This window comes from Humulus lupulus, chromosome 5 (assembly GCF_963169125.1).
Source record: "Humulus lupulus chromosome 5, drHumLupu1.1, whole genome shotgun sequence".
NCBI classification, from domain to species: Eukaryota; Viridiplantae; Streptophyta; class Magnoliopsida; order Rosales; family Cannabaceae; genus Humulus; species Humulus lupulus.
In genome coordinates this window covers 241,168,574-241,186,483 of record NC_084797.1, presented here as the reverse complement: position 1 = coordinate 241,186,483, position 17,910 = coordinate 241,168,574, and the positions used below count along the sequence as shown (strand labels likewise).

General features: G+C 39.0%; 2 protein-coding genes across 2 annotated transcripts in view; one reads left to right on the top strand and one right to left on the bottom strand.

Annotated features, from left to right (window-relative positions):
* Positions 1-17,910, bottom strand: part of LOC133834102 (uncharacterized) — a 61,577-nt gene that overhangs the window by 17,319 nt on the left and 26,348 nt on the right. The window lies entirely within an intron of this gene.
* On the top strand, positions 15,822-17,604 carry LOC133778571 (UDP-glycosyltransferase 91C1). The gene has a single exon (XM_062218544.1). It carries the CDS (start codon positions 16,064-16,066, stop codon positions 17,468-17,470), a length of 1,407 nt encoding a protein of 468 aa, XP_062074528.1. The 5' UTR covers positions 15,822-16,063; the 3' UTR covers positions 17,471-17,604.

The following is a 17,910-nucleotide window of genomic DNA, read 5'->3' as shown; positions in this document are numbered from 1 at the left end:
ATTTTGAATTAATTTTTTTTTTGGGATTTTTGGTATTTAAATAATAATAAAAATTAGGAAAAATCACATTCCTGCACAGACATGTGGTACATGTGTGGCACAGTGCACAAGCACTGTGCTACACGCATAAGAGATGGACTGAGTCTCTTAATTCCAAAATTTTAGTTATTTAAATATTAAATAAATAATGAGATATTTTAATATGGTTAAAATATTATTATTTAAACAAAAATCTGATAACTGATAAGTTATTTTGAATTTGTTTAAAATAACAAATATTTTAATATATTTGATATTATTAAATATTGGATATTAGTTTTCATAGAACGTAATTTTTTAGGGATAGAAAAATATCTAGGATTCTCTCAGTGACAAATACAAAGGTCATTGTTCTTCACAAAATCTAGGTCCAAACTTTATCAGATCTCATGTGTTGAGAACATCTGATAAATAGTTTATTGCCTATTATTTGTATAGTGAGCCCACACTCGTTCTTTGTGTGACTGAGAACATTTTGGAAGATCTTGGTGTGAGATCTCAAGGATTCAGCCATTCGAAAAGATAGCAGCTAGGAAGGACCTGAGGTAATTTTTCTATTCTTGTCCTTGATTCAATATATATATGAGTGTGAAGAAGTAGATCTAGAAATCTTATGGGATTAATCTAACAATTTGATTGTTGTTCCGCTGCGCATAATCTCTGATTTGATCAATAAAAACCAACAGCAAGAGGATCTATAAGAAGAAGAGAGGAGCTGATAGAAAGGTCGAGATATTAAAGGCTCGACTCATGGCAGAGAGAGAAATTTGACTTAGAGAAAACTTTTTCTCCGGTAGCCATGTTAAAATTCATTTAGTATACTCTTATCCATAGCCACAACTCTTGATTAAGAGATAAGGCAAATGGACATCAAAGAAGCATTTTTAATGGCTATCTTGATGAGACAATTAACATGCATCAATCAGAAGGATTTAAAATAGTTGGACAAGAAATTCGGCAAGCTCAGTAAGTCAATCTATGGACTTAAACAAGCTTCGCGCTCCTAGAACTTAAGGTTAAATGGAAACATTAAGACCTGAGTTTTTGAAAAAAATGTAGTTGACCCTTGTGTTTGACAACTTAGGGAAAAAGACATTATGGTGTTTTGAATCCTTTATGTAGATGATATCTTATTCATTGGAAACAATGTCAATAAATTATCAAACATAAAGAACTGGCTAGAAACAAAATTCCATATTTCGTTGTAGCATGTCGTGTTCTTGGTATCCAAAACATCAGGGAAATAAATAACTGAACTTTAGCTCTAACTCAAGCGACCTACTTTAGTGAGGTACTTGGTCATTACTCTGTAACAAATTATGAGAAAGGATGTTTAGTGTCTTGACATGGAATTTATTTTTCTAAGCAGCAGTCTCCACAGACTCCTGATGTAACGCCCTGGCTACCCCAGAACAGTTACGGAGAACGGTGAACCAGAAATTTGACTCGCTACCCGAGTCCTTTGGTTAAAAACGTGATCTAAGTGTCATTAACAAGTTAAGGTGTAAAACCAGTAAAAAGGGAAAGGGCACTTTTCATTAAGTAAATAAACTGCTCATGAGCCTTTTTAAAATGTTTACAAGTAGTTCATGTTACAAAAGAGTTGCTACAGTTCCAAATATACAACCCCGCCGGCCTAAGCGGCAAAAATAGGGTAAACCCCTAGTCTCTCTGAGAACTCCTTGACCGTGGCGATCAAGCGGCCCTGTATGTACATCACACCGCCCAAGCTCTCCACTCAAGGCTGGCCAAGCTTTTCTTTTCCTTTACCTGCACCACATAGCACCCATGAGCCAAGGCCCAGCAAGAAAACATGATATAATATCAACAACGATCACAATAACCATTCAGGACTATCAGTCCAACAAATAGGTGACAATAGCCAAAAGTCACAATAATGAGCATCGCTCCCTCTAGCCATGTGACGATAGGGTCACCAGGGCTTAACTGAGAAATGAATCTTTCATAAGTTGTTTAGGACAGGTGTATGGTGATTAGTCACCAACATAACTTTCCTTTCGACTCTGGAGTCGTAACTATGGACAACGTCCCTTAGCCATGTGACAAACAGTCACCAGGGTCATATATCTTGGCTATATTCATCTGGTTGTAAGCCAGGCAAGCGCTTATAAGTTCCTCGACCCTAGGGTCGGTCTGGCATTAATGCTATAGAGCCATTCAATGCATGATTCTCGACTTTAGAGTCGGTCCCTGACTAGTCAGTGTCTCAAACAGGTAAACAACGTTCAACAGCATTTAATATGCAATCCATGTCCACACATATCAACCAACATGCCTCAAGTATCAAACCACGCATGTCATATACCTATACAGGGTGCAACTGTACTCAAACACCGTTTTCTTACCTCTGGTTCGAGTGAGAATAATTATATGAACGACCCCTGAGAACGATCAACCTTTAAATTCCTCGACGGTCACCTGGTCATAACCAAAATATAGGATTCATCAATAAAAATGATAACTGAGGGTTCCCAAACCAAATCCCAGCCCCCTGAGACCTCAAATACTACCCAACCGGGTACTAGGTCCAACCCCGAGGCCTATGGTTTGAGTCCCTAAGCTAAAAACCACTTTTTAGCAAGTTTGGCCTTATGGGCCGCGGCCCCCAAAAGCTGTGCCACGGCACGCCCCCAAACAAAGAGGGCCCCATCTGCCAGAGGCGCATGGGCCGCGGCACGAAAAAATTGTGCCGCGGCACCCAGCCCAGTTCAGCAACTCGCCCACGCACAAACCAGATTTTCCCCCTGTGCGTTTTTCTCTCAAACCAGCCTCTCAAACCATCATAAAACCTCCTCCAAACATGTAATTAAACCCTCAAATAACAACCTTAGCTCACTCACATTAAACCCCAATCAAAACTACATAAAAACTCCCTTTAATCCTCACTCCCCACATCAAAATCCATGAACTAAAAACTATAAGCAAAACAGAGCACCAGCTGAAATTAATGGCCAAACTCACCTTGAGACTAGCTTTAAACCTCCCTCACAGGCTAACACAAGTGCTCCAACCCAGCCTTAAGTTCCTCTAGCTTGAATTACCACCAAGAACACAAAACTCTCAAAGAAGGCAATGGAGAAGATGAAGCTAGGAGAAGGTACGGGAATGAAGGAGGCAAACCCCTGTTTTTACTCTATTTTTTCCACAGCCTTCCAATCCACTTATGTCACATATATCCTCCCAAAAAGACCAAAATACCCCTTGTGTCAACTTGAGCCTCTAAGCCACCCCAAGGGCAAAATTGGTACTTCCCGCTTAACCCGTTAATTATAACTAACGCTTCCCAATTCCCGCTAATCTCAATATCCTCAAACATCAATATTTCATAACCCGTTACCCTAAAATCCCCGGTAACGCTATAACCTTTAATATCATCCCGAGACTCACCACGAGCCCCGAGCTCAAACCTGTTATGACCAAACTGATAAATCATGTTCTAAGATCGTCTCATGTCGAAATACTCGAACCAATCCACATTATAATGTTGTAACGCCCTGGATAACCAAGACCGTTACACTGTGTGTTTAAAATAGTGCAAGACTTGCTAATCAAGTCATTCAGACAAAGTGTAAACTCTATACCATTATCAGAGTAGGAATAAAAAGATTTTGGTTACAAACAGGCTATTTTCATTAAAAATGATGATTTAATACATGGAGACTCGAAACAGGGTTTAGATGTCTTAGTCACAACAAATTCTAGAAGTTACAAGTAGTTCAAGCTACTCTAATGGCAAAATATACATTTTAGGTTTCCGTTCCTGTACAATTTGTCGACCGTGGCAGCCGAGCAGCTGACAATGTACACCTCGCCCCCAGAGCTCTCCAACTCATGGTTGATTCAGCCTAACTTTGCCTTTACCTGCACCACGTAGCACCCGTGAGCCAGGGCCCAGCAAGAAAGCATAATGACATAGCAAGATTAACATCAATAATCAAATATTCCACAGTGCATAATCAGAAATTCATCAGTTCATAACACTTATCCACGTAGTGATAACAATTGTCATCCAGACAGTCAATCAACTATATTCATAGCACAATATTCACGTTCATAACTAATAGATTGTCATATCCATCAAATAACATTCAGGGTTGGCGCCCTTAGTCGCACCCTCTATTTAACACACTGTCTTCGACTCAATAGGGCCGCCCCCAGTGTAATACTCACTGACTCCGGCCAGCATAACCGAGCTCATTGATAAATAAGTTGCCTCAGCTCCCAGTGGCCGAGCCGCGCCCTAGTGCGCAAATAATGATTCCGACACCCTTAGGCCAGTAATCGCATGTCCCATGGCATAATAACACCATCTCACGACATGATAAACAAATATTGGGAACTCTTAGTCCCATCGTGACCACATGGCTAATCACATTTACCTAACAATGCATACAAACATAGGGAACACTTAGTCCCAGCCTAACCACATACTCAGGTGCAGCTTTCTTACCTGTATCCCGAGCTTCCGATGCCCCAAAGCCGCGAGCACGGTCCTCTATCCCGAGCCTCACCAAAGTCCTAATCACAACACAAATACAATATTCTTTGTCATTAACCAATCCAAGACTACCTTCCCGAAACCTAACCCACACTCTCGAAACCCCCAAAACCTTAAAGCAACACCCCGGAGACATCCCCCGAACCCCCGGAGCAAAAGGCCTAAAATTGCCAAAAATGATATCCTGAAATTGGCCTTGTGCCGCGGCACCCATCAGTCAGGGACTCCACGCCGCGGCACACAAAACCCGTGTCGCGGCACGCCTTCGCAGCCCAGAATTCTGGGTTTTTCCTTCGCGTTTTCCCGAGCTTAAACCTCTCCAAATCACCCCAAACTCCATCCTAAGTCCCAAAACCAACTCTAAACCCTTAATAAACCTCACATCAACTCAAAAACATCATGCCCAAGCTCACTCCCACCTTCAATCCTAAAATTCACTCTTGAATTTCATACTTAACAACTCAAACCAGAAAATTAAGAACAACTTGAACTCAAACACAAACCACACTCCAAACTCCCTAAACCTTAACAGAAACAAGCCTAATAATCACACAGAAACCTTACCTTGAGTGGTGAGTCCAACCTCTAGCTTTAAACCTCCTTCCCCTTTGATTACCCAATTCTGAGTTCATACAAAACCAGCCACCAATTTGTTTCAATTCACACTTATCAACCAAAAATCAGACTTAAAACTTATACAAATTATAGACAGACCCTTACCTCTGAGTAACCTTGATTTATGCTCAATTTAGTTGCCTAGAACCATCAAAGCTCCCCTCCTAGGTCTCCCAACTTCAGCTTTCCTCTTCTTCTCTTTTCTTCTATCTTTTCCTCACATTTCAGCATAAATCAATTCCCCACCAAGTGTTATACGTGACCCCCCTTTCCTTCAGCTGAAGTAATCCAATTCCTTGCCTAATGACCACTTTACCCTTCCATCTATTTCCCATTCCAACTAAACCTCAAGGCCCTTTTTGTCATTCCTACTTCCTTACAATTCTACCACTTCCTTTAACCAATCTTGTTACTCTCTATGGTTACTAACAGCTACACAAGTTACCAAACCACCGGTTACCAATATCTCACAAGAACTAAATTACAAAATCCCCAAAATACCCCTAGGCTCCTCCCGAGTCGGGTATAAAATCCCGTTGTGACTTTTGAGTTATCTAGCTCTCTAGGACCGTCTCGGCACATGCATCGCATTAATATCACCACACCCACGTGGTACAAATCACATCACATAATTATCACACGTATGCCCTCAACGGGCTAGAATTATCACATACCATAGTACACATAATCATGCATCTCAAATACTCAAATAGTCATATAACACACTTAAAATCATAATCATGCGTCTTAATCATTAAATTCACGCATACTTCCCATTATGCCCTCCAGGCACGCTAATCAAGGCCCTTAAGCCTTATTAGCAAATTTGGGTCGTTACAAATGTGGTCTCACAGTATATCATTATCATACAAACAAATATTCAATTATACCCTCAACGGGCCAAATTACCAGAATACCCCTGTAAACAAATGTGGACTCACATGCATGCATTTAACATCATATGATAATATAATTCTCATAAACATGCATAAACACATTTAAATGGCATAATTAAGCGGTTATGGCCCTCCCGGCCTACTAATCCAGCCATTAACCATAATAGGGAATCTGGGGCATTACACCTGAGATGGAGAGCTTCGGGTTGAATGTACTGTTGGGTTTTATGCCCTTATAAAACCATGTCGGACATGTAGCACGATTTCATATTATCAATAAAAGTAGTAGAAATCATTTAGTTTGACAACCGTGTTGCTTGCTTGTTTTATTACATGATTATTGAAATAATACAAACATTTATAAAATCCCAAACATATAGGTAATTACAATTATAGTGACTAGGTCACAGTGGATTATAGTTGTAATTATATGTTCAAAAGAGCGAGTCCTAAGATTAGATCAGTGCATTGGCTTTTCACTGATTAGGCAATCTACGATATGATCTACTGACACATTCAGGGTGTGATGTCTTGTCCAAGGCATCGACCAAGTAGATAAGATCGGATGTATTTAGTTACATCGGACTAGGACCGATATTGATTATTGATTGATAAATAAGTATCGTTGTTATCAAATCTAATCAATGCCACAACGTTGACCATGTGTTAAGTCGAACTTAATTCTGAGTGATAATATTCTGCTAATTATATTATTTAAATCTTTTGACTTGTTCGTTATCAGCTTACCCTACGGTCTAGCCCATACTTACATCTTGGAGATTTATTAGTGTAATTGAGTGGGAGTATTATTCATAGATACAAAATCTATAACTTCTGTATGAGAGTGAAAAGATGATTTCCTTAATTGGTTTGTTCAAAAGGTTAAATGATTGAGATCTCATTTCTGTGATTAAGTTCACGGAAATATCATTTATAAGGAACTTAGTGGGAGTTAAGGATAAAATACTGATGAGGGGTAAAACAGTAATTTGCACCCAGCTCGTTAGTAAGTCATCGATAGAGGATTGACTGATTGTAATTGTTATCCCAAAAATTTGAAAAGAATGATGTGGCAATAAAATTGGCACATGGCATGAGATAGTGGGGTGATCTGGCTTAGCAATGGCCCAATACATCAGTTAAGAAATTAGACAGATAGTCAAGTCAAATACACCCGACCGAAGAGAATATTTGGTCGAAGGGTTGCTTGGCTCAGACCCCAGTTTGAAGACCCTTATAATTGATTTAAAGCCAAGTCCAAGAAGATTGAAGGAGATATTTGGATTTTGGTTCAAGGGACAAAAGCAACAGGTCCGATCGGACCTAAGCTTAAGGAGCCTTTTGATATTTTGGCTCGAGTGTGTCCGAGGTAAACCTCTCAAGGTTTCCTAAGTAGTGGCTTGGACGTGTATGAGGAGAATGACTAAGACTTAAGTTTTAGTCAAGGGGAAAGCCACATAATGCCCGATCAGATATGCCATGGAAGAGGTATGCTTGGGCTTGTACAAGGTGAGAAGGAGGAGGAAAGTAGGCTCGGACCACCTTGGTCCGAGGAGAAGATTGCAAGGTCCGATCGGACCTTGGTTGAAAAAGGAAGGCTCAGACCATTTTGGTCCGAGGAGAAGGGCATCATGTCCGATCGGACATGCCCATGGGAGGTGCCTTGGACCATTTTGGTCCGAGGAGATGGAATGGAGAAGATGGCTCAGACCACCTTGGTCCGAGGAGATGGCATGGAAAGATGGCTCGGACCACCTTGGTCCGAGGAGAAGAGTACAAGGTCCGATCGGACCTTGGTTGAAGGAAAAGGGCTTGGACTTGACCGACTTGGGATGCCAAAGAGGATGGTTTGAACTACCTTGGACCGAAGAGGAAGCCATTGTGTCCGATCGGACAAGTCTTGAAGGAGCTTACCTCGGACTTGCCCGAGGTAAGGAGCAAAGGAAGTGGCCTCGGACCACCTTGGTCCGAGGAGAGCCAAACTTACATGATTTTTGGTCCGAGGAGAGCCATGCATATACCACCTTTGACCCACGGAAAGCTTGAAGGAGTAATCAACATGCACGTGAGACTACGTCAAACTTTCCGAAACGACTTCAGTGAGAATTGGTCTAAGCATCCGGGAATCTCTCACTCCTCACTCGAATTTAGGATCAGTTGTATTTTAAACATTTATTTTGTAATATAAATATAAGGTGAATAATAAAATATCCCTATCAAAAGGGGATATCAGTTGAGAATCCCAGGTCTATAAATAGAGGGTTGGGAGGATCGTAAAAGGACTTTTGGCAAAATTAAGAGTTAACCTGTGTTCTAGAGAGAGAAAGTGTTTTTCCCTGAGAGAGAACCCCTTTTTTGTATTATGGAATATTTGCACTGAAGAAACTCAGTTGACACTGGTTCATCTGATCTTTAGTGTGAATATAGTAATAAAATCTCTAAGTGGATTAGGCTATTACCGATTATCGGGGCTGAACCACTATAAAATCTCGTGTTATTTACTCTCATTGATAAAAACTGTCTGTTGTCGTTTATAATTCTCTTGAAGACTTGTCGTATTAGACGTTCTTACGTCGTTGGCTAAAATCACAGTCAACAGTAATGGTTATAACAATGGATAACGTATTTATGGTTTTGAAAATACGTTCTATGAATTCAAGAGTTCAATTCCGAGTCTGTAGTGGAGTCACGAGGAATTAATAAGGTAGTGAAATTATTCGTAAATAAATTCACGGTAACCTGTTGGAGCTTGATTTCATGAATCCATGGTCCCCGCATTGTAAAGCCCCAAATTCTCTGATGCATTTAACGGTGTGAACAGTAGGCCGGGAGGGCCATACTTGCTTAATTGTATTATTAATTGATTAAATGCATGTATATGTTGATTATATTATGATATGATGTGAAATGCATGCATGTGAGTCCATACTTCTTTATACAGGGGTGTGATGGTAATTTGGCCCGTTGAGGGTAAATTGATTATTTGTTCGCATGTCGGTGATATAATTTGAGACCACATTATGATGTGGGTTTGTTCGAGCCATTTGGTATGAGACGATCAAAGAAATGTTAAACGTCGGTTTGGTCATAACAGGCTTAAGCTCGGGGCTCGGGGTGAGTCTCGGGGTGTTTTAATGGTTAGAGTGTTACCGGGTATTAAAGGGTAACGAGATGTGAAATATTGGAGTTTGAGAATATTGAGATTAGCGGGAAAAGGGAAGCGTTAATTATGATTAACGGTGTAGGTGGAAAATGTCAAAATTGCCCTTAAGTTGGTTTTAGAGCCTTAAATGACCTAGGGGCATTTAGGTCATTTGGCTAGGATATATGTGGTTTTAGAAGGCTGTGGAAACCGTTCAAAACAGAGCAAAAACAGAGAGTCTTCTTCTTCCTTCCTGTACATCATTTCCTCTCTATCATTCTTTGAGGTTTTTGGTCCCAAGTTGAGGTGGCAAGTTAGGGAATCAAAGCTTGGAGGTTGTGGTCTTAGTTCATCATCTTAAGAGGGTTCAAAACCAGTTGGAGGTAAGGAATTGTCTTTGAATTTCAGGTTATACTCTGTTTTTGTTTATAGTTTTCAATTCATGTTTTTGGTTGTGGGAAGCATGAATCAAAGGAGGTTTTTGTGTTAGCTTGATTGGGGTTTGATGAGAGTGAGTTAAGGGTGTTGATAGGGGGTTGAATTGGGTGTTTGGAAGAGGTTTAAAGTTGGTTTGAGAGGCTGGTTTTAAGGGTAAAACGCAGGGGCAATTCTGAGTTCGCGTGCTGGTTTTGGGCTGAACTGGGCTGGGTGCCGCGGCACAGCTTTTGCGTGCCGCGGCCCACGCGCGTCTGGCAGATGGAGCTTAGAAGCGTGCCGCGGCACGGCTTTTTGGGGCCGCGGCCCATAGGCCAAATTTTGTTAAAAATGGTTTTTAGCTTAGGGATTCAAACCATGGGCCTCGGGGTTGGACCTAGTACCCGGTTGGGTAGTATTTGAGGTCTCGGGGGCTGGGTTTTGGTTTGGGAATCCTCAGTTATCACTTTTTATTGATGAATCCTACATTTTGGTTATGACCAGGTAACCGCTAAAGGACCAAAAAGTCGATCGTTCTCAGGGTTGTTCTTTTGTTCGTTCTTGCTCGAACCAGAGGTAAGAAAACTGCACCCCAAGTGTAACATGCATGGATATTCCTGAGGCATGTTGAATGTGAGAATATGGACATGGATTGAACATAGAATGCTTAGCATATGTTGCTCATTTGTGCATGGCACTGACTTATTAGTCAGGTTTGGCAAGGGTGCTAGTATCACTGTGAAGCTGTGACTTATTAGTCAGGTTCGGCAGTGGTATTGGGCATTGATCACGATGAACTGACTTATTAGTCAGGACGGCCTTGGCGTGTGTCACGCAGGCCAGTAAGATTGGATCTAATCGATTATTAGCATTGAATGACTCAAAGAGCATTAATGCCAGACCAACCCCGAGGGTCGATGAATGAAATAAGCGCTTGGAGGCTAGTGGCTTACTCAGCAGCCACTCTCCCACTTGAATTAGTGACATGCATGGCAGTCACTCAGTGCGGTTTACCAGAACCCGTTGAAGGCTAGTGGCTTACCCATCAGCCACTCTTCCATCTGAATTAGTGACTCGCTTGTCAGTCACTCAGTGTGGTTTATCAGGACCTCATGTGGTGTTCACTCATTTGTTTGAAAGCTTTATGCTCAGTGTGATTATGATGATAATCATTTGATAATGTTTATGAGGAATGTTGTGTTTTCTTGCTGGGCTTTGGCTCATGGGTGCTATGTGGTGCAGGTAAAGGGAAAGAAAAGCTCACCTAGCCTTGAGTGGGGAGCTGATGTGGTGTTGTGTACATATGCGGCCGCTTGACCACCACGGCCAAGGTGTTCTCAGAGGAACTAGGGGGTTTACCCTATTTTTGCCGCTTAGGTCGGCGGAACTGTAACTTTACAACTATAGTGACCATTTTGTACTGAGAACCACTTGTAAATGTTTTGTTTAGCTCTGCAGAGCAGTTTGTAATAAAATCTCCATTTCCTTTTTATTGGTTTTGTACCTTAACCTATTAATCATACTTAGAGCACGTTTTTGACCAAAGGACTCAGGCAATGAGTCAAATTTCCGGTCCACCGTTCACCGTAACTGTTCTGGGGTAGCCAGGGCGTTACACGCATCACCTTTGAGTAAATCATCTAGAATGTCTCAATTAATTGATTTAATTATCAATTAGGATTTTTAAAGTTGACTAGGTCAATTTTGGAAAATTTACAGAGATATGAGATTTAGAGAATAAAAGATAATCTTTGGGTAAATTTATTAATATTGAAAAATTGGTATCAATATAAATAAATAATATTAAATCAAGTTTCAAATTATAATTAGTTAATTTGAAAAAAGATTTAATTAATTAATTAAAAAAAATAAAATGTTTTGAATTTAGGCCCAGTTGGGATTTAAATTCAAAACAAAGAGATTGAGCCCAAGTCCATTTATGGCAGCCCAAGGCTTTTATTTTTGTTTATTATTTTTAATTAATTTAAATTTAAATAAATCTCATTAAGTTGCCTATATAAGGAATATGATATCTAGGATTTTCATAAGGAAGTAAGTTTCAGTTGATTGGTAAGTGAAAACCTAGACAGTCTAACCTTTCTTGGCCACTCTCTCTTTTTCTTCTCTTAAAGATCTCTATCTCATGTGTTGAGAACCAGCCCACACTAGTTCTAGGTTGATCAAAGGCTTGGTGAGGAAGACTGTGTTGCTGATCTTGTTCAATCTCTTGATAATACTCTGCTACAGAAAGGAATCAAGGGTTAGATAGATTGAAGGATGGAGTTGTTCCAGTTCCGCTGCGTAATGTAAGTTTTTACTTTACTCTGTATTTGTATCAATTTCATAGGAACATGTTCTAGGAATTTGCATGTTTGTTTGATAATATGTAAATTGCATGAAAATAAATAAAGATCCTGCAATGAGTTTTTCCAACATGTACATATTCAGCTGAACGGCCGCCACGGCCGAGGAGTGGAGCAGGAAAGCCTAATTGTCTGTTTTTCCTTAGAGTGGCTAGTAACTGTATTTTAATCCCGAAAATTTGTAAACTGTCTTATAATTTTACTACTTCTGGGATCCCATGTAAAAGAAAATGTTTGATTATAAGAAATATAACTTTTGAGACCAAAATCTTTTAACCCTAGTTCAACTGTAGTTTCTGTAGAGTCCAAGAACTTTACTTAGCTAAGATAGATAGTAGTATTATAGTATTTATAGCATTATCTTTGTAACTGTGGATTTTTGGTTCAGACCGGGAATTATTTGGACACTCATAGTAGTACTTATAGATTTTCTAAGTTTAACCTATAGTTTAAGAATATTAAGTTTAACCTAAGGTTTGATTATATGACTGATATTAAGGATAATATTTGTTATACTATAAGGTTTAGATGAGGACCAATAGGATTTTAAGCACATGTTATGAATGGGTAATTAAGGATTAAGTATTTTGAGGATTAAATTTAATAAGGAGTAAAGTTTGAATGCAATAGGGTCAGTCAGCAGCTTTGAATATGTTGAGGGCTTAGTCAAGGCTGTTTACTCCATTCAAACTTAGCTAAAAATGTGTAATTTCGTGTTTAATTAATCAGTGTGTGCCAATATATCGCAGCTATAGGGGGCGATATATCGCAGCACGTAGATACGGAAAACACGAGACGATGCACGACAACCTCGGGCATACTGGCCCAGGCGATATATCGCCTACAGGGGGCGATATATCGCCTCTATCAGTGTATTTTTAAATGTTTTGAAATCATTTCCCATTTAGCCATTCAACCTCTTGATAAGTCCAGCATCTTTTTGAACGAGTCTTCAGCCTCTGCTGAACGATTATTCAAATTATTTTTACCTAAAAAGCTATTATTTTTATTCAAGTAAAATCAAGATCCTTTCATTCCTAAACTATATAAATAGGACCTAGTACCCAGCCATTATTCATCTTTTGCTCTAAGTTCAGAGGCTGCAAGTGCTAAGTGAGTGTGAGAGTATAAACACCTGGGTTTGGGAATCATAAGCTTGATCATCATAAGCTTATCAAACACTTTGGGAAGTAAGGTTTTAGAGTATTTCGGTTTGAGGAGTAGATTGGTCTTACAAGTCTTCAAGGTAACCCAAAACTCTAGTTCAATTCTGTATTTATTCTTTTAAGTTCTCATAATCTTCTACTCAGTCTCTAACCTTAATCTTTATTTTGGTTAGGAAATCTAAGTTCTTGAGCACATAAGTTTTGGTAAGCATGTTTTTCAATGGTTTACTCTTCCCATTCCTTTTCATCTCTTTTTCTTCATTAGACTCACTCTTTCTCATAATGGTTATTAGGAGTGTTCCAAAGTCCCAACGCTGTCCACATATCCCGGTAACTTTGGTAAGGAAAATAGGATAGAATCTATATGTTTTATGCTTGTGTTATCTTATGTGATATGTTATGAAATATGTTATAAATATGTTATGAAATGTGTATGTTTGTAGGCTTGGGCATATGACCCATATGACTAACAAGACCCCAAAAAGATTATGGGCATATGACCTACTTAGCTAGTAGGACCCCACTAATCTCATGGGCATATGACTTGTTTAGTCTATGGGACCCCAAGTAATAATGGTCATTATAATAAGTGTATGTAATAAGTGTTATGATATGTCTTTATGTTTATTATGAAATTTTATGTTTATGACTATGTGTTAGATTTTCCTTGCTCGGCATTAGGCTTATTCCTTTTTGTTTTATGCGCAGGAAAATAGCTTTAGAGGCGGTAAGATTCGTGGACGCTTAGAGAATGTGTATCGATGGTGAATGGAGGCAAGGAGTCGAGAGTTCGATTTCTCGAGGATGTAGTTTTGTTTTACTTTTTTTATGGTTTTACATGTATTTTCCGCACTTTCTATGTAACTCATTTTCACTTTAGGTTATGTTTTGTTTTAAAGACAATGGGTACCCATATCCTACTTATTTTATGAAAGTAACTTTTGTTTCTACAAGTTTCTAATAAATTTATGGTATTTTCGCAAATGTAAGTCTTATTAAGGTTTGTATGTATAGTTTCATTAATGGTCCTAAAGTCTAGAGTAGTGGGTCATTACAATTTCAGTAACACGTTTCTAAATAAATGACTTGATTAGTAAGTCTTGTACCTTTATAAACACACAGTGTAACGGTCTTGGCTATCCAGGGTATTACACTAAGAATGAGGTCAATAGTGCTAGAAAACAATTTGAGGATGAGCAGAAGCATAGCTATCAGGAAAGTCTTCATTGGCTTTTGCAAAAATTATGATTGTGTTTGGTAAAAATTTTGTTTTTGAATTTTTTAAACACAAAAATGGAAATATTATTTTTATTTTTGTTTCTTTATTTTAAAAAAATAAAAACATGTTTGGTAACTATTTTTTTTTTGTTTTTAAAAACAAAAAATAATAAATTTATTTGCTAACTTTTATTTTTGTTTTTTTGTTTAACAATATAAAATGAGATGTTGATTTGAAGAAGAAAAGAAAAAAAGAACAAAAAATCGAAAACAATTTAAAAAAATTTTGAAAGTGAAAAAATTACATTTTCAAAATTTAATAAATTTTAATTAAATTTTTTAAAAATAATAAATAAAAACAAAGTTACTAATTACTGTTTTATATTTAATTATTAAATTTTTAATTAATTATATAAAAAACTATTTTTTCAAGTATCATCGCATAGCACCTATATTTTTCATTAGAGCAGGCCATAATAGAAAATTGGTGTGATTGGCAGGTGTGGTTCAATGCCTGAGCAAGAACAAAAAATTGTTGTTGTTGGAGTGGAATTTGAGAAGGAATGGGTAATGTGGTTGAAGATTGAGTAGAAGATCAAGATAGCATGATTTAAAAAAAGAATTTCAGAAAGAGTTTATGAGACAGTAAATTATAAAGCACAGCAAGCTCAAGTAAGCAATACATTATTTATAGGGAAAGTTTGTGATTAAACTGATTCTAACTGAATTAACTAACCTATATATCATTTAGGGGAACTCTCCTATACGAGCTTCACTTTAAGCCCTACTGGTAGGGCTCTCAGTGTTTACAATCCGTGAATAGTTTTCAGTGAGATTTTTTTTTATGACCGTGTATATTGTAGCTATTTAGAGCATCTGCAAATTTTCAGAAAATTCCGAATAGTTTACAGTACCGAAAACTATGTTCAAACATGTTGTTGCACGCGTGACTAATTTTTTTATGCGCATGGAAAACAACATGTTTGAACCTAATTTTCGGTAGTGTAAACTATTTGAAATTTTCTAAAAATTTACATGATGCTCTAAATAGTTACAATATACACACGGTCATAAAAAAAAGTCACACCAAAAATTATTTACAGATCGATAAACACTAAAATCTCTACCGGTAAAACTTAAAATGAAACCCCTGTACAAAAATTGTCAAATCATTTATTCATGATTTTAAAGATTTATCCAATCTTGGAGATTGTGGAGCAATAGCCTCGCAAAGCTACCCTTATCTATATAAATATGTATGGGTTATATAGACTTATTTGTACAGTTATCTCCATAGATAATATTAATAATCTACGAAGACCAAACCAAACCTAATATAATATCAATAATTTTTACGAATGATGTAGCCATATAAGATCATACTTAATTTTTTATATGTATATATATATAGCTCTTATACAATATAAACATATAATGTCAAAATAATAGTTTGTCAGGCTCAAATCTCCACAAAGAATCATCTGACATTGTAATATTAAAATGTGTGTTTTGGATTGGAGCATAAGAACAAGTATTTTTGGTCAACATATTGAGCCGCCACAATATTTTACATATCAAAAACTTGAATTTTTAATTAAATTTTCTCTTTTAGTAATTTGAGTATCAGTTTCATAAGCATTTTCCAGTTTTCCCACTTGTCCATTTTTCATTTCTCAGTACTGCAAATTTTCATGGAAAACGTTAGAGAAAATCTTCAGGTGGTGGTGTTCCCATGGTTAGCCATGGGCCACCTAATACCCTTCTTCCACCTCTCCAAATGCTTAGCCCAAAAGGGTCACAAAGTTTGGTTCGTCTCCACACCAAGAAACCTCACTAAAATTCCCAAAGTACCCCCACACCTCTCTTCACTCCTCAACCTCGTCAGCCTTCCTTTACCGCAAATACCAAATTTACCCCTAAACGCCGAGTCCGCCGCCGATGTACCCTTCCGCACCCAATCACTCCTCAAACAAGCCTTCGACTCGCTCGAGCCGGCTCTAGCCGCCTTCCTCCAATCCTCCAAGCCCGATTGGATCATCTACGACTTCGCTTCCCACTGGATCCATCGACGCGCCGCCGAGCTCGGCGTCTCCCGCGCTTTCCTCGCGCTATTCAACGCCGCCTGGCTCTCCTTCATCGGTCCGCCGTCGTGTCTCATCGACGGCCTGGATGCGAGATCGACTGCGGAGGATTACACGGTGGTTCCGAAGTGGATTCCGTTTGAGTCTCGCTTGGTTTATCGGTACCACGAGATCGCTAAGAACGTAGATAGAGAGATCGACGTGAATATCCAGACGATTACGAACGATTCGATGCGTTTTGGTCTCGCCATTGATGAGAGCGAGGTCGTCGCTGTTAAAAGCCGCCCCGAGTTCGAACCGGAATGGTTCGATTTGCTCGGCCAACTTTACCGGAGACCGGTTTTTCCAATCGGTTTTCTGCCGCCGGTGGTGGAAGACGACGGAGGAGGAGATGATGTCGTGGATTGGGTGGAAATCAAGGAGTGGTTGAATGAACGGAAAGAGAAGTCTGTGGTTTACGTGGCGCTTGGGACTGAGGCCACTCTGACTCGAGAGCAACTCACTGAGTTGGCTCTTGGCCTGGAGCTATCCGAGTTACCGTTCTTCTGGGTGATCAGAAACTCGCCGGGGTCACCTCAGCCTGAATCGGAGATGTTACCAGGTGGGTTCTTGGAGCGGGTCAAGGATCGAGGAAGGGTTTATGTTGGGTGGGCGCCGCAAGTGAGGATACTGAGTCATGACTCGGTGGGTGGATTCTTAACTCACTGTGGTTGGAACTCGGTTGTGGAGGGACTCGGACACGGCCGAGTTCTGGTGTTGCTTCCGATGTTGAATGATCAAGGAATCAATGCAAGGCTTTTGAGTGAGAAGGGAGTTGGGGTGGAGATTCCCAGGGATGAGTTTGATGGGTCGTTCACAAGAGACTCGGTGGCTGAGTCAGTAAGATTGGCAATGGTGGATGACTCGGGCGAGTTGATGAGACTTAAGGCAAATGAAATGAAGGGACTTTTCGGAGACAAGGATGGAAATGAACTTCACTTGAACCAGTTCATCAATTTTCTAAAAGAGAATAGATGAGGGCATAGTTGCATAATTCTTATTAAACAATCCACAATATCGAATTGGGTATTCCCACCCAAATTTTAAAATTTTAAATTATGTCAGATATTGTGGTTTCGTTTTCTATCTATAAATGTCGTTTATATTGATTATTGTCGTTTTCTTCTACAGTTATCTTTTCGTTGATTGTATTGTCGTTTATCTCAGGTTTGTCGTTTATAAACGACAACAAATGTTGTCGTTCTCTTGGCATCATTGTCGTTTTTCTTGATGAGTCGTTCTCTTGGCATTATATTTGAACTCCAGAGATAAACGTCCCCTCAAAAACAAAAAAAATAAAAAGAAGATATCTGATTGGTTCGTGATTAGAAAACTGTATTTTTGAAAAGTGTGATTCTGAAATAAAAATCTGAATTTAGTGACTAAAATCGTGTTTCTGAAAATGTGATTGGTTCAAT